The following is a 26,792-nucleotide window of genomic DNA, read 5'->3' on the forward strand; positions in this document are numbered from 1 at the left end:
CATCCTTGATCATATTGTTCATTGAGTAAAATCAAATTGACAAGGCAACAGTAGGTGGTTTCAGACCGCCTCAAAGTTCGTCAGTTCCAGGTATTCTCTGATCAGGAAATTCACCCCGATCAGAGAATACCAGGAATTTTAGTAATGTGAAAGCAAACTATGCGTAATTTACCTGAAAGAAAATACCCACTAAATAGTAGGTACTTGGCGAAACTACGAGAACTTTCGCAGGGATTTTCCCAAGGTCGCAGGTATTTTGGCAATGTCAAAAGCAATTTACAGGAACTTTTAGCCCAGCGTGTCTTTGGACGCAGGCGCTGTGGGTGACTGCTGAGCTAGTGGTTTTGAATCTCATGCCTCGCTTGCTTATCAGACCAGATCAGCGCATGCACGTAACTTCAGGAACTTATCCCGAAGGGTGTTTCAGGGCAGTGTGAATGCAGGAATAATTAATGGGTATTTTTTAGCCTAAAAAAGTTCTCGTAATTTAACAGGGATTCTTATGATCGAGGCGGTTTGAAACCACCTAGTATGATCAATTGCTAAACCTTGTGTAGCAGGCCCTAGATCACTGCCAGATGTTAAGAGGAAGATTGCTCACTCTGCTGTCAGCTTTCATATAACATTCATGTCATTCATATATTGATCTTAAAAAAAAATTGATTGCTTGGCAGCTTTACAAAGAAAGATACATTTTAAAAATGTTATAAACCTGAATCACTTCCATTAGGGAATGAATCAATTACTGTTTATCATGATTGATTTATTTTAAAATTAAAGGAATTACTGAAATTTTTGATTATCTATTTTGAAAACATAAGCCAGGTAAAAATTTAAATTTACCAACGCTTCAAAAGTTTTGATCCAAAGAGAGAGGTATTCAAACTAATGCAATGTAAAAAAAAAAAAAACATGTTGTACACCCCATGGTCAACCACACAGAAATGGGGATTACTAACATTTCATTAAAAAAATATACAATAAAACATGTCTTCCATGATTTTGACATACACAAAAGTTTAAAAAAAAGATTACATACATGCTAATTGGCTTCATAAAATTGAGTCATATCACATCAAATTGATACAGCTTACAATGATCATGTTAAACATTTGAATGGTAGTAACAGGAAGAAAAGTATGGATGACTAGTTTTATTTGTTGCTTAAAAGGATAATGTAAAAGCTATAATAAAAGGGCAAGAAATATACAGAAAGCAATATAGGTATTAGGGTTGTTTCTGACTACATTTGTTAGGAAGATTGCACTTATCTAAGACTTACTATGTAAATATGATGAATTACTGTTTAACAATAAAACAATTTCATATAAAAAAAAATACACAATGTAACTTGATTGTATGATAATCAAAAACCACCATATCAAGGAAGGACAATTTCTGTAAAAAAAAAATGAATGAAAGTGGCAGTGAAACTGATGAAATCTTAGGAAGAAAACCTGATCATCGTTATCTTGAAAAAGGGGTTTAAAGAAAGCTTGGTTAAAAATACTGATATGAACATGAAATGCTTTGAAATAAGATTAAACTTTTGAAATATCTCTTGTCATGATCTATGTTCAATTAAAACAATTTATACAACAATTAAAACCAATAATTAAAAGATTGAAAATAAAAAAATCACTGAGTACATATGAACTATAAAATACGAACTGTCTTTGTCAATGGATACATAATTTCTGTTTCGCAAGTGGTAAACTGATCGTCATATAAAAACTAAAAATAATTTCTTTCTGGTGTGTAACATGTACAACATACATATAAATATTTTCTTTGCTTGGAAGAAAGAAATGAGGAGAAATAAATATCTGACAGAACTTAGAAAATTCCTTTTCTTCATTTCTTAGTTAAGCAACTCTAGTTCTAGGTTCCGACCTTGTATCTGTTGTATTCATACAAAAGGGTTATTCAGCTGGTAAGGAAATATGTTCATGAAATACACTTAATCCCAAGCATCAGAGGGATAATCCATATCCGTTCCATCATGAGCTTCATGCTTCGGCGACATCTTCTGTATCGAGTGTTTGACAGAGTCCAGGATAGAATGGATACTACCTTCCGACCTACTGACAGGCATGGCCCGTCTTACCGGACTGCCTTTCTTCCCGGCATCTCTTGCTTCCTCCAGTCTGGCTACAGCTGCCTCCCGCTGGTCCACCTGCTTTCCTCGATCCCTGATAGCGGCCATCAGGTTGGAACGGTTGAGATCGGTATCGGACCAGGAATGCTTGGGAATGCGCTTTACAGTAGAGTCCTCACTGCTTTCCTGGGCTGACTCCACCACCGTGGCAAGAGTGGGATACACTTCAGGAGTGACATTGTTCTTGAGGATGTTGACAGGAGGAATATCTGCCGATGTAGCATGGATGGAATCTGTGTTATGGTTGTTGTTGTTATTCAAGGGTATTGTCTCAGGTGTACCTGATGCTTCACAACCATTCTTACAATGATCATCTGTACTTGTACCCAAACTTGAAGAAGCAGGTGAGTGATTCGATACAGTCTCTTCTGTTGTTTTTACATCACTCTCTGGTGAGTCATCTGAGCCATTTATCACAGTTTCCCTGATTGGAAGTGATGAGATTTCTGGTATGGCAGTCACTGTTGCACAACTAGATTTGTTCACAATTTCATGTTTTTCTCGAGCTTCCTCCACATTCACCATCCTAACATTGCCCCTTGCCGATGCCATGGCATTTTTCAAGTCACTAACAGTCACAATCTTTCTTTCTGGGACAGGACTATCTGTAGAATCTTTATCATCTTCTGCCTTTCTTGTGTCATCTTCCTCCTGTAAGATGCCCCGATACAAGAGTTCTGCATTCCTAGGCCCTTTGACATTACCCTTTACATTCAATGCATAGCATGCAGATACTGTCCTAGAACCTATCGGCTGAGATTGCTGCTGCAATAGCGCCTTAAAGTCACTCATATTAGTTCTTGGTTTACCTGAAACTAAACACACACGGACAGGAGTGTTTTCTACTGTTACAGTCTCAGAGAAGCGAATAGTTCTTATATTGGGGGGAACATTGTCATAAGGGGAATCAGCAGCCATCATTTGACCTATAGTTGTATCTTCGAAGGGATCTGTAGAGATATTCAACTTTTTCTTTGATTTGTGAATCCTGGCATGGAGATCGTCTTTCTTGGCACTCCCTTTCAATATAGAGCTACCTGGTTGCCGCTGAGGGTCGAACACATATGGGGTATATTCCTCAGGATCGTCTGCAGTATCTACAGCTATATTCTTAGGAGTTGTTGGGCGTCCTGCAACATTACCTGATTCGGCAGAACTTCCGTCTGTCTGTTCAGCTTCTGCTTGCTCAGGATCTGGTTCAGTACGGTTGTCTTCTAGTCTCTTAGCTGCATGGATGATGGCTTTGTCAGGGTCAAGGTTCTTGGCGGCTATACCCTCTTTGTAGGATGTCCTGAAGGAAGTTGTCCTTGCTTCCTCCTTATTAAGAGGTGACTCTGAAGCAGAAGATATTGCCAGCAATGCTGAAACATTACTGGTCGTGGGTATGACTGGTGGGGAGGTTGGAGTTGCCGGAGGTGTGGCCATACTGCTGCTGCGCCCACCAGATTTTGACTTCCTCATTTGCTCCAGAATCTCTGCTCTCTGTTCCCTGGACATTGCTTTGGTTCTTTCTTCACCTGCCTTGAGCTGGCTCAGTGCATCATACGCCTGAGGTGCTTGCGCTTGCAAGTCAGATACATATCGATTGAATTTTTGCTTCCTATCCAAAGAGTTTGTAGGTGAGATCACATCTGCGGGTTTATTGATAAGACTAGCACTCATTCCATTTGAATAGATGGTGTAGGTACTGTCCTTTGATTTCTTTCTTATAACACTGTAACTCCCAGGGTACATACCAAAGAACATATTGTTTGAATCAGAAGGAGTCCTTGGACTAGTGACCGGTGTCACAGTATCTGAGTCAGATTCAGTTGTTGCTTGGCTGTTCTGCTGCTCAGGCTTAAGAGGTGATGGTTTAAACCCGTAGAAACGTTCTCTTGCTTTCAGCATTGCCCCTGGTATAGGTGTAGCCCAGAAATCTGAGGCCTGGCTAGCACAAGGAGCCGCAGAGGAAACTGCAGGGAAGTGGTTCTGAAGACCAATAGAAACCATGTTCTGTCCACTGGTCTGCTGAGAGCTAGTGGCTGCAGGGGATGCCTCTGATAACCTACTGACACCGTTGATCAAGGACTGCGTATACTGCAACCCATTGGAGGAAACCCCGGAGGCCATACTGAGAGCACTGATTGGAGCCTGTCTGCTGGTGGATGCTGTCCCTCCAGGTATCCCTGTAGCCTTATTTGCCACTCCATAGCCCAAGCTGTACATCTGAGGATCATTAGGGCTACACAGAGGAGGTGGAAGATCGTAGCTGGCACTGCTGACGTCTGACATGTCGCTTGGAGCTGGTGTCACACTTCGACTTCCATCCGAATCATTGGTGAGGGTTTGGTTTGAAGGTGATGAAGAATCCATGGATAATGGACTGCCATCTATTATGAACAGAGAAAATAAAAACACAAATGTTTCAGTAAAAAGGTAGGGTAAATGATGGCAACAAGTATACTGCCATTAAAGGACTGTATTTGGGACTACTACTTAGAATAAGAAGAAACAACATATTCTTTCATAACTACAAAGGATTTTGTTTTGCAAAAAATTGAAGAAAGGGTATCTCTTTTCAGAAAACAGGATTACCTTACTTCATACTAAAAACATATTGATAGTGACTGGATAAGCTTTCACAATGAAGAAAGTGTCCCGGAACCTGTTAAACTAAATTTACTATCATGGTAACTTTACCGTCCAATGGTAACTACTATGGTGACAATGCTCAACAGCTGATCGCAATCACAGATTAGTAAAAATTACCATCAGGGGGGTGTTTCAAAAAGATCTAAGTATGACTTAAGTCGCACTTAAATGCCAACGCATACATGATATGCAACGCGCAATCTTATTGATTAATACGTGGTAGTGCGCGTTCTCTTGGCATTAACTGACCAAAGCGGTCATGTCTTTTATAACGCACGCAACTAGGCATTTAATGTAGCACTCCAAGTCATACTTAAATCTTTGTGAAACAACCCCTGATGTTATAATAGTAATATTCAAGCAATCAATGGGACCCGGTTATACAACCCACATTAAAAACATAAAGGCTCATTTTTTAAAAGAAAATACACAAGCATCATACACAAATAGAATTTCTAACAAACCACCTCCAATTTACTCAATATGAAAAAAAAATGTTTGAATAACAACATTTCAACATAAAGGTTTGTTCATCCTCTAAGGATATGACATGATTTTGAGCACAGAAATGTCTCCAGGCCAATGCTCTCCATCTTGTCAATATAATTTGACAGAATGAGGCCATACTGAGGAAGTTGAACAGAAAAATTTAGTTATTTTAGAATGTGAAATGACTTAAAGCCAGAGTATAGTTTGGGTAGGAATTGAATAATCTGAACAATATTTGACTGCTATTCTACTTAAATCATACAATTCAAAGTGGTCATTATGCAAATTTACATTGATTGATTGCTTGGAATTACGGAACTTGATTATGTGCTCCACCCCTCCCCCTTCCGGGCCTGCACCCCCCTATTCCTTTTGGGGAAAAAATGTTTAAAAAGACTCTAAAACCCTTACCTCATAGATTTATTGTTGATTTTTTTACATTGAAATTTCAAACTGTTCTACTTCATGTCTTTTTATATTATAAAGTATCAAAATAGATGACAGAAATTTATCTTTGATGGTTTCAATGAAATAATATTATTACTAATTTTTCGTAAATTGGAAAAAATATCTGGGTATCTTGGTTTTCCTTTTTTTCTAGGGTGCACTGTATAGCACAGTAGCCTTGTTTGACATTCACCCTTAAAAAATACTGGGGGTTTATAATGCAAAGATCTTATACCATTTACCAGATGAATCATATCAAAAAAGGAAGATTTGAGTTTACTGCTTATAGCAGGGAAAATGCCCAGTCAAATGACCAATAGCTAAATTGTAGGTGACATTGTTAAATGGCGTGTTGTGTAAGGAGAATACTCAAAGTAATCATCTGAGTTCTGATTGATCCAATCAACCTCAGCTATATAAGGAAATTCTCATAATGTCTTATGTACATAAAGAGTAGCACACTGAATTTTCAAGGAAACAATGAATGTATAAATATGCATCATATCTGGGAATTATTTTGAACAAACATGCATTTTAGATGTTGATGTTGCTGGCTTTCCATAGTTGTGGTTGATCTGATCGATCGCAACTCTTTGTGAGACGAGGCCCTGGTCCAACGATATGCATTATCTTGGACCGTTATCAAATCAAATCAAAATCAAATTCATTTTCCACAAATCGAGTAAAAAAACATACAAATATCAGTACAATCAAAATACATACATAGATAAAACACAAAATATAAATCATTCCCCCTAATACCCAATAAGTGTTTTATTTTATAGAAGAACAAGAAAGTTATGGGATATATGATGGTCAAAGATCGAGAAGGATAGGCAAGGAAAGAAGATGTGTTATATATCAGTGAGCTTGGCATCAATTACAGAAACACCACAGGACATTGGTTTGATGGTGGTGAACAAGTCAAGCGTTCATCATTGAATTTATCATATCATTTAGAATCAGGTCAGGTACCCCTAACATGTTCATCAAGGAGATACTCAACAGGCAGTTTGGTACATGCACACATACATGTACATCTACAAGAGGAATTGGTATGCACATTCATGTTAGGTTGCAGAACATGACATCTATACTAAAATGGACCTGCTGAAATCCATTCAATTATCTATTTCCAATCTGAATTGTTTTGATGCAAGTCATTTGGTCATATACTTCAGGTGCATTCAAATGGATATGTGCACAATCATTGTAAATTCTTAAACAAAAACTTCATTATTTGAAAGACTACACCCCAAAATATTTTAGTAATTGAACAAATCTACACATAACACTGTCTTGAAAATCCCCCATATCTAGAAAATATTGATTCATACTGAAAAACTAGAAATTCTTTGAAAAGACATTGAATACTGATGCATTTGCAAATTCCAATCTTCCCTAACCATCTTACAAAATGTTGAAGGAAATGAAGTCGCAACGCCTTAGGCTGTTCAGGTACTTGGTGTACATTTCCCTTGCCAAGGAACTGTCAAGATATTTGTCTTTCAGGAATAAAGGACCAGCAATATTTCATGAAAGTTATGTTGTTAGAGAGACAAAAACAAAGATATAAGAAATTCTTTGTGAACCGGCCGTTTTGGTAAGGTATTTTCAATTGATTTATCATTTACAATCAGGGTATTATAGTTTAGGTATGATGGTTAATATTTTGTTTGGATCTATAACTGACTACTGTATGACAACTATACCAATGCATCAAACAAAATAAAATTATTAAACACTGAATAAATAGGGAGCAACACAATCCCACGATTCAAAAATGTGGTCTGTGGCTGGGGTCTGTTTCACAAAAAGTGTAACTAAATCATGCTTAGGTACCAAAATATACTTGATATCTAACAGACTTTCTTTGATGCATAAGTAAAAGTGCATGTTCACTGACAAATGTTTGACTAATGCGGGGTTGCATTGTACTGCAAACAATTTGAGAGTAATTTTTAAGTCACACCGAAGTCTTGGTGAACATCTCCCTGATATGCATGACATTGAACCTTAAATAATTAATTATGAAGAGGGACTGAAAACGATATAGGACATGAGAATGTTTTAAATAGTAGTCCTGAAATTTTCATTTCATTCTTACCTAAGTGAGGCTGAAGCTGTAGGTTACCAAGATGGGCATCTAATGAGAAAGAATCATCCCTTGTGGGTAGAGGTGGAGCTTGCTGATTGCTGTCCTTGGATACCTTGTTCCTTGGTGTGATGAACCCTCTGCGACTTTCCTTACCCTTGTAGTGAGCTGCGATGTCATAGTCATAACCAACACTCTGTGGATGCTCAGGGATTGTAGGGTGCTTGGTATGCTTTGGAGAGAGTCCACAGTCAGAGTGCATCGAGGTCCAGTACCCTTCTTGATCAACAGAGAATGCAGAAAGACTGTCTGTGTCAGGGAATTCTTCAGCAGAGTCTCCAAAATAAGCATCAAGGTCTAAGGAAGTGTTATCAGAGACAATACTTGCTGCATTCTCCACTGAAGATTCTGAGGAGGAATCACCAAAGGATAGCTGAGGTTTGAGTTGTCCTTTAACAGAAGGGGCCGTGTTACCAAGTTCTGGTTTACTATGTACAGAAGCAGGTGAAGGACCCGTGGAGGCACCCACACTCTTTAACCATGTCTCAGTGTCTAATCTGGTGAAGTTTCCACCTGCTGCTTCTATTTCATTTGTTGGGGTTGGACTCCCACTAGAGGAACTAAGGGACGACTTTTGAACAGGAAGGAAGCAGGGACGAGAACCATCTCCATTGATTAACCCAGGGAATGATGAATTAGCACAAGGAGCAATAGGCGTTCCCTGGGAACATTCTACCTCATTGGACAATGACACTGCAGAATCTGAAGGGGATGCATCCATGTTAGCTGGAGGAGTAACTTGACTGTCCTGTTCTGAGCACACTGATGTTCTTGTGCTGTCTGTTCCGCTCCAGTTTCCTGAACTGGATCTCCTATCCTCTTTCCGTAAGCTGGACTTCTGCATCCTTAGCCTAACCGAAGCTGCAAGTTCCGCAGGATCTGGACGAAGATGTTGCTGGTGAGGTTTTGGATGTTGGTCATTGGCCTTTGACATGACTGTGGTCTCTGTAGGGATGGGCTTCACGTAAGACTGGGTGGTGATCACTGCGTTCGGTAAGTGAGACATCTGTGGGAGGAAGAGTTTAGGCTTGCCATTCCGCAGGTTACCAGAGTGCTTACGTGATTCAGCACTTTCATTGAGCCTGTTAACTGCCGATGTCTGCCAGATCCTCTCCATTGAGCTGTCAGCAGAAGAACCTGAATGAGTAGATAAGAAAGAATACAAAACAAAGTGATTGTTATAGCAGAATAAATGCCATACTTTACACAACACCCTCAGTCAAGACTTTGTGAACAGAAGACACTGATTTACATAAAAACGTTTTACAGAGATTAAAGAAAATAGCATTGAATAAACTATACAAATAGCTATGAATAGATTTTCCTTCTTATCTAATTGGGAATCTGAATTTTAGTTGATTTTCGGGTTATGGGATGAAATATTTGGCTTGTTAAAGGAAAGAAAATTGTTGAACTTACCAGAGAATTGAACAGTTCCCATAGCACTGCCTGGTGGCACTGAGTTTGGTCTTAGTAGTCCCATTCCTCTAGGAAGTGAAGCAGACCCATTCATGTTCAGAGCCTTCTCTAATTTACTGGAATCACCAAGTGAGTGACGGTTTCTTCTCCTGTTCCTGAGAGGAGCAACAACTGCAATACTTGGCTTCCCTTCCTTGCCTGCAGCCTTCCGAGCTTCGTAAGCCTTGTTGTACTCCCGCACAGAATACTTCAGCTTCCTGTCCAGACTCTGAGTTCTTAACTCCTCAAACTCAGCGCTAGAGCTACTGGTGTATTCACTTCCCGAGTTCGAGCGTGCACGCCCATTCTTGAGTTCCTCTTCCACCTCCCGAGGGATACCTGATACTGTTCTTCGCCAGGCCTTCTTCTCCCTGCGTTCTTTCCTCCCCCTGGAGGACATCCTGAAGGTGAGTGTGAGGGAGCGTCTGATGTTTGCCATACGCTCAAACCCAGTCCCTGATGTGTCCACAGTAACCAGAGATGAGGGGCCCACATGTTGTCGGACGGCTTCTTCAGGAGTTGGTAGAGGACTCTGGAGACGTTGGAGGTAGCTTTCTGAGAGGATGTCACCGTCTGATAGAGGGCGCTGTGTACGTTTAGGATTTGGCAAGTTTTCTTTCTTCTGATCAGGCGATGGTAGAATGATATCACGCTGTATTATTAAAAAGACAAGACAGAGGGTACATTTAGTTAGATGGGACTTGTAACAACTGATATCATTCTCCTTTTAACATAGCACTTTTTCTGTGATGTTTGTTTTTTACATACAAAAAATAGTACTGCAAATGGATTTTTGATTTATATCATGAGATTAAAAGAAACAGCATAAGAAGTGCTTAATAAACAAGGACAGAAATGAACAAAACAAAATTTATCTGACCAGTGCCTACATGTAGCTTCAATATGACTTCATCAAATCATATTTGAATTCAATACATGTCTTTGAAGAAAGAGAGAAAAAGGGGAAAAACCTGTGGAAAAAAAACATGTCTGTCAAATGAAGACTCCTTCAGGGCAAACACATTTTGATTCATATCAAATTGCAATTGAAATACAATTTTCTAGGATGACAGTTATCATTAGCGATCACAAACATTTCGTATTACTAATCCTGCAGTCATTTCCATCTCTCATCCAGTCCCTGTAGATCATCTTAACATTTCTATGTTACCCATGCATCTTCTCAATGATATCTGGTTATATTTTCCTGTCAAATTTGATTTCATCACGCCAGCCTGACTAAATTTGATTCTAAAGTTCTGATATACTAATCAAAGGATTTTTTGTAATCAAAATTCTTTGGGCTGAATCATTATTTTGATTCACAAATACAGTTAATTTCATGGTAAGATTTAAAATTCTCTTGAATCTCTTGAGTTCTTGTTTATTTTTTACTTCCTATTTGTTTATGGAATCATATATATGTATTTTCTTTTTAATTTTCATGCAGCAACTCTCACATCTCCTACAAATCTACTCTTTCAATATTATATATATATATTCTATCCCTGTAGGCTGTTTGCATAAAAGCTTTTTCAGCTAAAGAGTTGGATTATGTTTCAGGAGACCTCCAAATCATTTGTGAATATGCTCCCCAATTTGCCGGCTTTATTGAACCGTCCAATCGCATTAAGCCTTTGTGGCCATCAAAGGGGATCCATTACTCTTCAAGACTGCAATTCTCTAGACTCTCAGAGATTCATAAGACTTCCATCCTGGGCACTAATATGGTTTTATTCCGCCATTTAATCGGGATATTTATCAATTTATCAAGGCATCCTCAATGGCAGTCGATTGCTTCAAAGAGCTAAATCAAACCTGAATAGTGTTAAAGTATGGACGATCTACGAATGAATCTTCATATTCAAAATGACGGCTCTCTATCGCTAAGCGGCTCTGACACTTGTGGTTTCTTTCAAACGGCCATCAGTAATAACAGATATCAAGTAATAGATCTGCAGAGCTTATATCATCATCAGGTTGCTACTGAATACTTCAATTGCCTCTAGTGTTTCAAAAAGGTTCAATGTCATTGGCCTGTGTTCACAGGGATGTACTGCAGTAGCTTGGGTCTTTTACTGCATTGTTAGTCAAAAAGTGAATAATGTATTATGCCAGGGATTGTCATGTAACAAGATTACCAGAATTTCTGGGGGAGGGAGTTGTTTGTCGTTTTGGGGATTTTTTGTTGTTGCTTAAATCATAAAATAGAGTGCATTGTTAAGTGGTAAAGAAAATTGCTCATGATTTCCATACATTTAAAAGATCTGTAACAATTTGCTATTTCAACCACTGTCTTATACCAATTGTTTATCTTATGAATTATTACACCTTTGTGTGTATTAGAGGTTAGTGACCATGGACATTAATTTGTTTTTGATAGATATTGGAAACAACCAACATATTTTTTTGTTTAAAAGCAACAGCTATGGAGATGATTAATACTAAGAACACTCATTTTAAGTAAGCCATTAATACATTATGAATGTCATAACATTACAATGGTGAAACTTCACACTTATATGAATAAAAAATATAGGAGGCTGCATCCTACAAGCTTCGCTTTTTAGCAGCCTCCTCCGTTTCCGACCTGTTATCTTGAGTATTATACATAATTGTTTTATTGATTATAATTATATCAAGATGTATGTAACAAAACTATTGTAAATGTAAATGATTGTTGGAAATGGAAAAAATAAATGAAATGAAATGAAAATTAACACTTACAATAGCAGCCTAGTGCTCATATTCATCAATCATTAATCAATCAGAATTACTTCCTATACCAATCAATTCATCCATTTAGTCCATAATGGTGGCTAATTACACCATTTTCCTTTTACTTCTTCCCGAGAGAGTTTAACCTGATAATAAACAAGCACTTATATACAAATAGTTGTGGCTTATAAATGACTTTCATCAGGAAGGGTGGAAATCTCACTTGTGGCGAGGGGAGTGTTCAACAAATCAAAGATTATTCTCAATTTCCTCTTTGAATCATATCGCCATTGATCCTCCGGCATGCTTTGGTAGGGAGGGTGATTAGGGGAAAGTCTCAATTGATTTTTAAATGAAGGAGGTATTTCCTGTCGATAGATCAAGGTAAAGTATGTACGCCTATAGGGGCAGGTCTATACTAAACCTAAACTCCACCCCAGACTAATTGACGTGTCCTTTGTTTACTATGTACACCCTCTTACAAGGCACAACTTTCCCTTACATTCCCCTTTATACGACATAAAACCCTTGCAACTTCTACATGATAAGTGGCAGCAAATGAAATTCTTAGCAAGACATATTTGTGAATTTCAAATGCAGAATTTCCAATCCAATCCAGAATCTGATCCTTATCCAATCTTCATAATTATGAAAAGGTTTCTTGCTAATTGAGGTGCTAACACTCCAAATGACTTCAAATTGATCTAGTTCCTCCTGTGAAAGCATTGTTCTCATATGAGCAACTTGTAGAGTGAAAGTGGGGCAAAATAAATGGGTGACTTAATTCCCCAGATTGTAAGAAAGACAAACGGCGAATAAATGAATAGTGCCCTAGAGGATAAATCTTATGGAGATCAGGTCCAGAGATTGGCATATACACGTAGGTTAGGTTTTTGCACCTGAACAAGTTTACCCCCCTTTCACTGTTTTTATCCTTTAAATCTTGAAACAAATTTTTATCCATTCTTCTTGTGTATGGTTGAAAGGAGATAACAATCTTAAATTAAAATTTCAAAGGATATAGCTAAGACCTGGAATAGACCTGAAAAGATCTATTATTTGAGCATGCATTGAAAGAGTGTTTTATCAAGTTTAAGATCAGTATTGCTTCTTCCAGTTGGTGCTATGGTAGGCATGCACTGAAAGGGGGGAGTTCAGGAGAAAACATGAAAGGGGGAGGGTGAGGGTAAAGAGTGTGAAAGAGGGAGAATTGGAGAGGTGATTGTAAGGAGAGAAAGAAAGAAAGAAAGAAAGAAAAAGAAAAGAAAAAGAAAGGAATGCTTGAACTAAAAAAACATTGGTATATCTTAAAACGATGAAATAGAACCTAAACTCTATCTCATGAATGTCCATTAGCAAATAAAGCTTCCAATGGGTCAACTAATATTTCGTTTCCATAATTAGAATGAGAAAATCTTATAATCTTTCCAGAAACTATAGGAACAAAAAGAGACAGAATTCGAAAATTTCAAAATTTTTCCTCCTCAGACAGCACCTGAGAAGGATATCAGACAACAGCTGTCTCAAGATTACAAAATATATTTTTAAAATTTTGGTAACATGACAAAGACCATGAAAATGACATGATGCTACAACAAAAGCATTGCCTGATTAATGCTGCATCTCACCATTGTTTTAAATTTGTAATAACACAGAATTTAGATTGTTTTCACAAGTGGAGCTGCATCTTGAGCATGTATGTCAGCTTGCTAATTCATTAAAGCACTCCCCTAATTCATCGCTGTAAACACCAAATTTGTTGGTTGTTGTGTGGGGTTGCAGCATGAACTGAGGAAAGACAAGGTAATGGTTCATATGATAGTGGCAGGCATGCATTGTTTATGACCTGCCATCTGTCTGGAAATTTCAAAAATATCAAGAAAAATTGTTGAAATATAACAGTTGGCTTTCCTTATTCATAAAAAGTAGAATTACTCAATGAAAGGCAAGCATACAAATCTTTTTTTGCAGTATTGCAATTATGAAAGTATATCTGCATTAATATATCACAATATTTTGCGGTGTGTTTATGCTATGATTTTAGTGATTTTCTTTTTTGTTTTGTTGTTGTTTTTTATTGTTTCTGTTTTTTAGGCTTTATAAATTGAAATGCATTTTATTGAAGACTAGACAACCAACCAGAAATGGATTTATTTTGAAAAAAGTTAAGATATAAGAAAATGATATTACACCGCAAATGAATCTACTGCAGCTTGCAATCAGCATCACAAAATCAATACTTAAACAACACATGTTTTGTTATTCTAGCATGGAAATTCATCAAACCTTCATTTATTATGTATGTTTCTCTAATTTGATTGCTTTTATCAAGATGTTTTTTTCTAACATGTATGTTTCAAATGCTCATGTCCCTACAAGTGAGCATAAATGCACCCTCGGAGACTTTACAAGGCAACTAGGGAACTCAAATTTTGTAACAGGAGTCTCGATCATTTGCATATTTGAGTACATTACTACCCAAATCGATAGCAATCAGTATCCAATTCAAACCAACATGGGTGCAATGAACTTGGGTAAACTTTTAGAAATATCAGGTGGAAGATGCATTATTTATCAGAATGTTGTTTTTTGCATCTCCCCACAACACGAGAACTAATTCAATGAAGTAGACCATAAACGCAATAAATGTATCGATATCGAGACTCATTGTGATATGATAGGGAGTTGAAGGAATGATCTGTAGTACATCATTTCAATGAAATACATAGCATCAATATTTATATATTAATTTGACAGTAATAACTGAAAGTGGGCGTGTGATGAATAATGTGCTACTCCCACATGAGTAATTAGTTATAAAAGGATTGGAGGGAATGTCAGGTTTTATTCATTTAAAAAGCATCATTTAAATAAGAGAAATCGCAGACTTCTTTTCTTTGAAAATCATTATTTCATGAGGATAACTCATAAGTCATGAATTATTCACTCAATCTTGACGTTTTAGCCATTCTGGCTCCGATGATGATTCCATTCAAATGACTTAAAATCAATGAGAATAACAGTTTAACATTTAATCAAATGGAACAATAATATTGACAGCTACTTTTTGTACGAGAACCACTTCCATTCTCAAATGTCATTATCTTATGGAAGAAGTGCTCTTATACCTGTATAAAAAATATCTTACTGCTTGTGAATATTTAAAAAAGAAAATCATGATAGGTTGATGACTATAATGTACACATACACACAAATATGAAAAAAAAATGAATTACTGAAAACTCAACAAAAATTGGAGAGTCGTTTTCACTTGTGTATATGAATAAAAAAAATCATGATGATAAACCGGGCACCAAATGCAATTTTTATGAGAATGCAGGCATGCATGAAAATATAATATAATAATGTAAGATAAAATTAAACGCAAATGGAAACAACATTGATAGAAAGGAAGGTGAAATTGCATAATACCTACCATGCATTGTTCAGGCAGATGGGGCAGGCAGGCAGGCGGGGGAGGGGTGCAAAAACAGCCACCATGGGGACGATGATGAAGGGTAGGGGTAAGTCAACCATGCAAACAAAAATATAAAAGTTAGGAAAATATATAAAAAAAATGAGAATAAATGATGAAACAAGATAATGATTGAACCAAACTACCCATAACTATTAAAAAGAGAATGATGATTTAAACAATTTTATAATAATTTAGCTCCTAAACTTGTGGGCTAAAAGGCTTTCAATTTAAGAGTCAGAAACTGGCATGCACAATTTGTAAACATGTCCATATCCATCTATGATTGGAAAGTTTTTAGTAACTCCAGAAACAATATATGCAAGTGTAATTTCTGTCTTCTAAAAGGAAAGCAATTTCTTCTCTTCATTACATGCAAAATATTAATATATCAAACACAAAAAAGGTAGCTTTCAAAAATAGAAATAAATTTTCTTTTTTTTTTTACAAACAATGATGAATTAGAAATAAAGATATAGCAGTTATTTCCCCAATGCAAATTCAAATGCATTAATAAATTAAACCGTGGAGGTATGAGAACTTGCATAACAATATAGTGAATTCCTCTTTTACCAGACATAATACTGAGAAACAATTCCTCAGTCCCATCTATAGCCATTTGCGCAGGGTGTATAGTGGTGGAAAATATGCCCAAGGGAAATAGAACATGGCCGGACACAATCAAGAATAACGGGGAAACCACTCAGATCGTTCTTGTGATTGAAAAATCAATACGTGACTCCATTCCAGCTTGAATTCAGCAAACACTACACTATATTACCATTATTTGAGTTTATGTTTGCATTTTCCCTCAGTGATATTGGAAGATTTGATTATCAATGTGTACTCACTGAATTTCAATCAAAAGGGCCGCTGTGGGGGCTGGGCATGCAGTCATGAATGATTTCTGATGCCCGCGGCTGTGACATATAACTGGAAATTATTGAATGTGAATATACTCGGTATAAAACGTACAAATACACATGTATGTTTTATGAATTGGGATCCTCTTAAAATTTACACAGCAAACGGCATTTGCTTTCTCAGAGTCAGACAGTCGTAAGTCACTATGGAAAATGAATGAGCTACAGGTTACTTAAGTCACATCAATTATGCAAATCATTTAATTGGAAAGAAAAACTAATTCTCTGGTTAATAAACTAAATATTACTAGTCTCTTGCAACACTTATGATACTGTATGTCAGCCTAAATTAGTATTTTGCCTTTCTAAAGTCAGCTCAATTAGTATTTTTGCCTTTCTAAAGTAATTGTTTCACATGTGTCATATTTTTCAATAAGACTGATTCCAAGGATTTGCATAGGGCTCTCATCACTCTCCCTTTCTTCAGAATTTTATTTAATCACTATTCAAACCATTAATGCTCTCACAACATTCAAATATTCACCCATGCATTCTCCCTTCTCTCTCCTTTATCTGTCTGTATGCATCTCTCTGTCTCTCACTGTGTCGGTCTGTCTGTCTCTTTGTCTTTTATTGCATGTCAATTCACAATTCTGCTGTTTCTCTGTCGTTCTTTTCTCTCTCTACTTCTCCCATTTTTCAACAAGATAAAATGACCATTGTTGAAACAATACCCATTAGCAAACAAAAACAATACAAGATATCTATCCCTGCATCTAAATCAATGATTAAAAATGTGCATCCTGAATGAAACTGCTTGCCATTTTAATACAATACACTACATCGCACTATAGTTTATTCACATTTTTCTCAGTTTTTAATACATTTCACAGCCTCCCTGCATAGATAGTACACACGTAATACAATTTAATCTTGAGCTTCAATCAATTCTGAACATTTTCCCATGCCTCCCTCTAGTTTTCCTTCCAATTTCTCCTGATAAAGCAAGGATGAGTCACAGTTGGTTGACCTATGTATCTGTCTATATACAGATAGTTCCTCTAAAATTAGCCTACTATATTCACATGGACAGATAATATCAGAGCTATGTTAACATTGCTAGATTAGATCAGTAGTGTTCTCACTGCCACTCATTACAATTATATTAGATTTAAAAAAATCCTCTCATGAATTGGACACCTTCAAAAGTCATACACAATTTCTTAGTTTTTATGGTAGTTGTTTCTTATTCTGTGCAACATTGCATAATCTTTCTGAGGAGAGAATTTTCTTACTGTATTTTCAATTTTAAAATGTAAGAATAATGGATTAGATGATGTGGCTAAGATTTTAATATCTGATGATGAACCTCCTAATGTAATAACAATAACATCACTTTGTAAAAAGGTTGATATGAGCATAAATTTTGAAGAATTAAAAACCTCCATGCAGAAACATAATATCTTTTTTATATTTCAGAAGAAATATACTGCTAAATATTGAAATTTACTTTCTTATAATGAACTGAACTATAATCTTCAGGAGTTATTTTTTATATTTCAGGGACAAAACTGTCCTTTCCCACATATCTTTTTGCTCCGGAAAATGATGACTTTGTGTAAAAAATTATCACTATTGTGTTATAATCAAGAGCAAACTACCACAGCTCTATCAAAACACTGTTTTGTATGCCTTGCAGACATCAGCTCAGACACAGATTGGCAAGGTTGTGAGAAAGGACACCACATGATGTCCTATTACTGGGACTACAGAACAAACAACGTGTAAATGCCCAGCATGATATCCTGTGTCTGGAACTGAAGATGTCAATTGGACAGAAAAGAGAAAATCAAGATGGAAACTGGTCAATAGAGCCTCGTTTTTCATTAGGCTGAGGTGCGGAGTGATGACCTTGCGTCTTGCGCTCCTTTGGAAGGCATTATAGGAGCAAAATAGCCCCCTATTATCGCTCTCTGTTTTCATAAATCCCCATGACCCAAATAGTACGGTTAGGGCATATGTGTGGGATTAAGGGCAAAGTGCTGATTTCAGGTGGGAGTGGATGAGAGAGCGCACTGGACTAAGGTGCAGTTCAGACCTCATTCACATCGTCATCAGGTTCAAACTAAACCATACCGTAAAACCATAGGGTGTCAAAGCTATGTCATGAACCATAGAGCTGACACAGAGTAGTAGCTCCATGCATGAACTAAGCTTATACCAGAACTTCATCAACACAACCAGGGGCCGATTGCACGAAAGGGTCTTTCCAAGGACCGTCTTTCATGTCGCCCATCGTTTATGATACGCTATAAGCGGGGGTGTTTCTGAAATTTATGATAAAGAATAAGATTCGTTAGCTTGCTTTTAAATCAAATTTTATACAATTTCATGATATATCGAATCATTTTATAAACAACGGACGAATGAAATATGTTTGCAGATGATATATTTAAAATGCGTTTCACATGGCGCATCATTAAAGATGGGCGACACGAAAGACGGTCCTTGCAAAGACCCTTTCGTGCAATCGGCCCCTGAACTCTTTGAGAGTAAATGTGCTATCGGTCTACTATTAACTAAAAACCAGACAGGAACAATTAATGGAAAGGGAAAGCAAATTGTCAACTAAGATGCAACAATGCCCAAAACATAAACAAGTGTTGCGACTCAGTGGATAAGTTTCTGGACTTTCACACACAAGGTCCGGGGTTCAAATCCCACCATAGCACTCGCGACCCTTGGCAAGGCATTTATCTACATTTGCCACTCTCCACCCAGGTGTAGTAAATGTGCACCTAGTAGGAAGGAACTCTTTGATTGCTCAAGCGTCTGATTAGGGTAGCAGTGCTGAGGCGGGGAAATAGTATGCAAAGCTTAGAAACATTTGTATTAAGTGCTATATTAATGTTACATATATTGTTATTATGTAAAATTGCACATCAATAAGAGGTTTCACGCATATGATTTTTCTCAACTTTTCAAAGTGAACAGGGTCTCTAATCGGGTCCTTGAAATCTCTTGAGGTGAGAGCTTTGTAAAATTGCTTACTTTGGCCCCTTGATTGCTGGGTTAAGATCAGTGAATGTGAAATGGATACCACCATTAGGTCAATTTCAATGATCTCACATAAGTCCTTCCACTCGACCATCCAATTAGTATCATATGTAACATGATAACCTATCCACACCACCTCCATAAAGACTCCATCTTGTGTTTTCCACCAAATAGGCTAATTCAAAAGCTTCTGTCCTAACAATGACATAAATATCAATTAACAACAGATAATTGCTATGTCTTGGGCCAAAAACCTATCCCTCAGTATTTCAAATGTTCTTAGGCAAACAGATGATTCATATGTTATTCTTGCTTGGCTTCAGCAAACCTAAATCTTGTAACCAAGCTTATTTTGTTCTTGAATGCCCCCAATCAAGCACTCCTAAAGCTGTTCGTAAAGCTACGCACAACTTTACAAACAACTGGAACATGATCTTAGTTAGGTGCTAAATGAGCTACATAGGGATGGAGTGGCACAAGAAAGGGTCATCAGTTGTGCGTAACGTCTTGCGTAACTTTACAAACAGCTTTATGAAACACCCACCCGAATATAGCAATGAAAATGAATTAAAACTTGAGAAAATAAAAATTACTAAAATCCATTTCATGAGTGAATCCCCATTACTTGTTCAAACATGATCATTTGCAATTTCTTTTGGCAAATCTAATGACTTAGGTTATTTTTTATTTGTAATATTGGACTTTTCAAATCAGCAGACAGACCTAGATCCCATCATTAGACACTACACATGGGACTAAGCAGCTGGTCATCAATTTAAACTTTAACAATATTATTAACCTTTAAGATCTTTGGAAGAGAGCAAGGCTAAGGTCTAATATCCTTCCCAAAATAGCAGCCTGCCATCCACGTGCAAAGACCAGTGACTCCTAATAAAGTCCCAAAACACCTCTAAATTCAAAGAAAAAAAAGTTGGATTAGAAACATCATAGAATTGATTCTATTTCTCCTCAATGGGCCTACTACTGCTAGATTTACATGGCATTACTATTTCCTTTCGTCCACAGAAAAATCAAAATCACATGCAATTATCACATGCTGTTAACAATAGGAAGCTTGAACAGGAATTGTGATATTTTTAATATTTCATTAGAACACCTACGAAACAACTTTCTCTTTCCATTGTCAATCCCACATAATCCATTCAATAGGTATGCCTTTGTTCTAGCATAGAAAGTTAGAAACAGTATAATTATCATGTGGTGATGACAGTTGCAGGGGGTATGCCTGCGAACAAATTGTAGATGGAGTCTCTATTCATATCTAATAATTCAGCACTTGAATGTAAACCTCAGATTTTAGAACCGATCACCAGGAACAATGGAGAAAAAACATAATTACCAACTATCAAAAGAATCTTAGGTGCTTGCCATGTAAAGATGGAAACGTGGAATAATTTTTATTCTTTCGTTTTTATAAATATTTACAAGATGTCATGTGGCAACATGGTTGAGCAGAAGCACTTAAATTCACAGCTGCTTGAACATTTTCTTTGAAAATAAAGAAATCACTAAAACTAAACAGTTCTGAAAGAATGTCTTTGTTCCAAATCCATCATGTTGTCTCATGAGGAACATAGTCACGTGACGTGGTGTTACTGGTGGGGGAGGATGGGGGTCAATATGATTCCATATTGCATGACCTCTCTGTGAGTTATAATGTTTATAAACCATTCATGTGAATGTGTAATTTCCTTATATGGCAAGATCCCAAAGATTTTCTTGCATTAAAGGTATTGTTTAACTTTGTGATCAGCCAATTTAAAAAATTCTCAAACCAAGATGAAACATGTGTACAAGTGCATGTATTAGAACTAATAAACCCTGAAAACAACCATTATTGAGAATGAAAAGCTAAAACTACAAGGCAAACCTCGATTTTGTAAATAGGCGTCTTACAGACGCCTAAATAGTACACATGAGTGTATGGGATGAAATTAAGATGGTATTTCCGGTCACTTTATATTTCAATTTTTGAAGCACTAAATAATCATTTTTGAATGCAACTTTTCTGGGGAGACACAGGTGACAAATGTGACCTTCTAGCTCATATTTTTCAAAAGTCAAACCAATGTTAACAAATCACTTTAATTATGGCACCTGGAGATCACTTGACAATATGATAGAAGTCAAGATGTAATTCTGAATACAAAAGCCCATTGTCCAGTGTTGCTTGCAATAAAAGAATACTGATATCAAACTTATCAAACATCATAAAATCATATGTCTTAAAAATAAAGAAAATAATTGGACATTTCACTCATGATTTTTGGTGAATTTCAGCCCATATTTTTCAGAAATAGAAGAAAAGAAATCAATGGGGGAGGGGGAATCACAGCATCTTTGTTAAATTTTTTCTTTGTCTTGCTATCATGAATATGAGCAAACAGTTCAGATAAAAATCTGAAGAAATCGACTTGATCTTGTCCTCCGACTCTATTCTCTAGTTCTTTATACCCCCCATCCTCTCTTCCACATCTCTCCCTTCCTCATCATTCCGCAAAGCAATCATACAAATTTGAAAAAAAAATCATTGCTGTGCTACAGGCTTATTTTCTCTCTCCTCATGTCACCCTGCTGGTAAATTTGTTCATTTATTGCTACCATACCTCCTGCGTTGAACAAAGTATGCCTGGATATCAGATCATTGCTTGCTCACTCATGCAGGTACTGTGACAAATTAATTGCCAGTGAGTTAAACTGTGAACGGACCAACTCTCCCCATGGGAATTCATGATTACCCTCTACAGGCAATTCATATAAATTCTAACAATTTTGGCTTTTTTTGCACTAATTATGGCCAGGCTGATGAAATGGAATTAATATATATTTTTTGTGTGATTACATAAAAATTTAATCTGTGTTTGAAATTGGAATTATATATAATTGTGTTTCCTTCAGAGTGAATGCAACAAGCACCGTATTTGATGAAAACCAGTGCTGAAGCAGACTGAATTATTTCTTTTATCTTTATGTTGCTGTTGATGATGCTATTATTATTTAGGTCCTAATACGGATGAAAGGGTGATATGCATCTATCAAATTTATCTCTATTTTCAACAACCAATGGTTATTTAATGAAGAAAAAAATATTCAACTTGAGAATTGAAACTTCACAGCGAAAAAAATCAGTAAAATATATATTTCCTGAGAATATATCGACCAATGTTGTTTCAGTTTCAAGCTTTACACTGTAAATCAACACAAGCACAATACAGAAAAACAAAGACTGCTGTCTCATGGGCATTCAAACAGAACAAAGGCAATAGGCATTTGGCGAAATTGTAAAGAAATTATGGATTAATAATGGCCATTAACAAGGCTCTTCAGAAGAAGAAATTACTCCAGTAATGGTACCTCAACTCAAATAATGTAAAATATAATCATCTACTTCCTACACTACAGTACTTGTACACCAATTACTGCGACCTTTCATATTGTTACGCATGGTGTATCTATAGTATATGCTCTGCTTTTAAGTAGCATCTCTGTACTATATGATAAGGTTAAGATCTCCATCAATAAAATATTTAGATGAAGTATCAAATGCTGTAAAAACTACATGTATAAGCTTGCAAGATAGTAATCAAGATTTTGGAATGTCAAACTGACGGACCTACCTGTAAGAAGTGTACCTGCATATAGTTACATGTAACATAAGATCAAACCAAAGCAAGCACTGTTTGTTTAGAGCAAAATACTTCAATGTCATTGTTAATGGTACAGAAAACCTATAGAGATGAATTAAGAATGAATTGATAACCAGAGGAATGATAAACATGAAAATCTAAAAACAAATTTAATCATAATATTACAGAACACATTGACAAATTATTTTAACATTAATCTTCAATATTCAAATACTCTTTCCTATAGAGTGTGATTTTTTGACCTTGTTGGTTTCCTTTAAAAACATGATTCAACTCACTTAAGTAATCAAAATGACGTAAAGGATCAAAATCATTTGTTCCTGTTTGTGGTCTTGAGAATGAGATGAGATGAATTATGAATACTAAATAAATCATTCAACAAAAGTACACAAACACTATCAACAGATAAACCTTACATTCTGAAATTTTGGATTGTTTACCATTCAGATTCATGAAACCACTACTTTCAAATGGATATAAAACACTTTTTAATCATTTCTGTAATCTTTAAATTGCTCTCCTGACTCCCTGGAGATCATCTGTTGACGTTCGTATGAACAACAAGAAAATGCCAATTCTTGAGATACAAAGCCACTTATGGTCATTTTGGCCGAATCAAAGCTGGACGTGGGTGTCAAGAGAGATACGAAAATAGACTACTTGAGATGGTTATTGGTCAGAAAAATAAACCATTGCGCAAACCGTCGTCCCGTACAGGTGATCATACATAGCCTGTGGCAATGTCATTATATGACGGGTGCATACGGCAATGGCGGATAAGGTATGCAGGTAAAGTAAGGTTAGAAGATACTATGGCAGCCATGGTCAATGGGACCTACTTAAACATTTCAAAGTTAAGGCAAAAAAAATTTTTTCTGAAATATTAGCAAGTATTTATTGTTTACAACCAATGGAAAATGAAGCATTGCACATGTATGCAGCGTCCTTAGGAAGAAATTAATCATGGTCATAAAAATGAGGTTTTATTGGTGTCTTCTTTATTCTTAAATTATTGTTTGAATTCAAGAAAACATTTTTGGTGAAGAGCTGCACTTAAAAATTTACTTGTTTCATGAGGAATGTACATGCTTTTGTCGGATACGGTATATGTAATCAGTGTGACAATTTGAGCGGACTTTCAATTTTTTTTCTCTCTTCAAAATCAACTTTGTGACATAAACTGTTTTTAGTGATGCAGGAAATAAGTATAAGTTTTAAAGCTGATTATTGATTGTAATGATAAAGGTAAAAGATTTTTATTTCCAATGATCAAGAGTCTATATGTGACAACAAAAACCCTTGCTCAGATCGTGGACAGACCGCCACAGTAGAAGTTATTGATCGCGGATGGAGATGACGTTTTCAAGACGTTCTTGATGTGCCTAGATTCACACCACAAGGCATCAATACATGTTTATAGTGGCTAAAACCAATGGCAAAGATCTGACCAACAGTAACACTTGACATTATCATGTAACATAGCACGTAACCAGTGGAATTATATTAGACAGGCAACACTATAACCCACTGACTCGGCTTGGAAATGATAAGCGAATCATGGTGGTCCTTTTCAATTATTTTGGTCTCATATTCCATGAAATTAAAGCATTAAAAAAATATCAAAAGTTGAGCAAATATAGCTACAAAAATAAAACACGTTCAATATTTGAGAAATGTCTTTGAGTAATCACCTTTTTCATGTTGGTGATGGTGGTGGCGGAGATGATGATGTTGATGGTGGTGGTGGTAATGATGATGACGAAAAAATTATGATGGTGGTGGTGATGATATGAAGGTCAACAACAATCTGAATTATCTTCTTAAAGAAAATCAATAAACTCCATATTTTTCCTGTTAATTGAAAATAATGTGCCTATAGCACCTTACTCATAAACTGTGTTGAAATATAATTAGAATTCTGAAAACTGATAATGAACTCGCCATACACCTAATAATATGTCTGACTCTATATGAAGCCTAATTGCCCTCCCGTCTTTTACCCATGATGCAACAAATTACAGGCATCATGTCAATCGACCTTGTACAATCCACAAATTAAATTGCAATAAAGAACTATTATCCTCTAAATCCATATCAGAGACTACAAATCCTTCCTTGGAGTGGTCAGTAATAACCCTAATGTGCGGGCCATCTGCAATGATGATGGATGTCTAAAGGCTAACACCATGTCCAAAATATACTGGACTTCTGAAATGACCACATCAATTTCATCTCAAGTGCATTTTTTAATCAATTCTTATCAAATTCAAAGTTCATTTTTTAAGTATATATAATTTTCAAAAGTCAGTGCAATTAAATACTGATTTCACAGTTCACACCTAACACCAAATTCACTTATTAGAATAAAAATTGTCTTAAATGCATTATCACTTTTTTTACCTGAATAAACAAAAACAATAGTTCATCTTTTTCCTACAAAAGCTAAAACCTATGAAAAATAATGTAAAGAGAAACTAACACAGCACTGACAGCAGTGATTAATTGAAAATAATCTTGATAAAAGAGAAAGCTTAATATCTGTTTCGATACCAAGAGAATAATACCAAGATAAGAGGCATTCTTCTAATATAATGCTGAATATTATATGGATTGTAAATAAATCCAGATCAGCTATGGTCAGTGACACATACTGTAGAACACTGGATTAAGATCTTACATATTTGAATTCAAATTGTTTGATATTTGTAAATAAATATTTAGGATTTAAATGAAATCTGAAGTTTGACTAGCCACTAACCAGTCGATATGACGATTACAACAATGATAACTACGATGACTTCTACAATACTACTACTACTACTACTATACTACTACTACTATACTACTACTACTACTACTACTACTACTACTACTACTACTACTACTATTACTACTATGACTACTACTATTATGACTACTACTACTACTACTACTACTATTACTACTATTGCTACTACTACTACTACATCTGTTTGGTTATCTACATGACTATTGCAATAACTACTGCTGCTACATGTACTTCTATACTAGTCTTGCATATCACTTCTACTGCTAAGTGATGATAATCCAATACCAAAATAAGAATGATTCATTGCTACATATCTATTCCCATCACCATTTCTAATGGTTTTACTACACAGCAAAAGCTGTGGTGTTAACTGGTGTAGTATAGAGGACCAAACCAGTTATTTTACACCGGTGTTAAATTGGTGGTGTTAGTTTTACACCTTTAAACCTATAGGTGTTATTACAACACCTTTTGTTGTTACATTTACACTCTTTGGTGTTACATTTAATCTCTAGGGTGTAATTTTAACACCTCAGGGTGTGGTCCTCTATAAACACCAATTGGTGTCAGTTTTAACACCAGTTTTTACATTGTACAATGTACTTTATGTTTTTGCTGATTCAAAATTAAATTCATTTTCTATTCTGCATTCATGTCCCACCACCATAAAACACACAACATTCAAGAAAAAAATAATCTTCTATGTTTTTTAAATTTGTAAATTGATGTCATGAAAATGCCTATAAAAATGCTTCAAGCTACAGAGCACATAGCAATTGGGGAATTTTAATTCATGGAAAAAAATGATATGAAAAGCTGCAACAGAATTGTACACAGCCCTGAAAATAATTAATGAGCATTTAATTTGGTCTAATTATGAAA

At 36.1% G+C, this 26,792-nt stretch overlaps 1 protein-coding gene across 1 annotated transcript in view; it reads right to left on the reverse strand.

The window, feature by feature from the left end:
- Window positions 1-228: 228 nt before the first annotated feature.
- Window positions 229-26,792, reverse strand: part of LOC121412816 — a 34,907-nt gene continuing 8,343 nt past the window's right edge. Inside the window, exons 2-4 of the mRNA XM_041605576.1 lie at window positions 9,303-9,993; window positions 7,836-9,020; window positions 229-4,530 (exon numbers count right to left, since the gene is read on the reverse strand). Coding sequence (XP_041461510.1) covers window positions 1,961-4,530; window positions 7,836-9,020; window positions 9,303-9,993 — 4,446 coding nt within the window. The 3' untranslated portion in view covers window positions 229-1,960. The remainder of the gene's footprint in view (window positions 4,531-7,835; window positions 9,021-9,302; window positions 9,994-26,792) is intronic.

Source organism: Lytechinus variegatus, chromosome 4 (genome assembly GCF_018143015.1).
Source record: "Lytechinus variegatus isolate NC3 chromosome 4, Lvar_3.0, whole genome shotgun sequence".
In the NCBI taxonomy this organism is placed as follows: Eukaryota; Metazoa; Echinodermata; class Echinoidea; order Temnopleuroida; family Toxopneustidae; genus Lytechinus; species Lytechinus variegatus.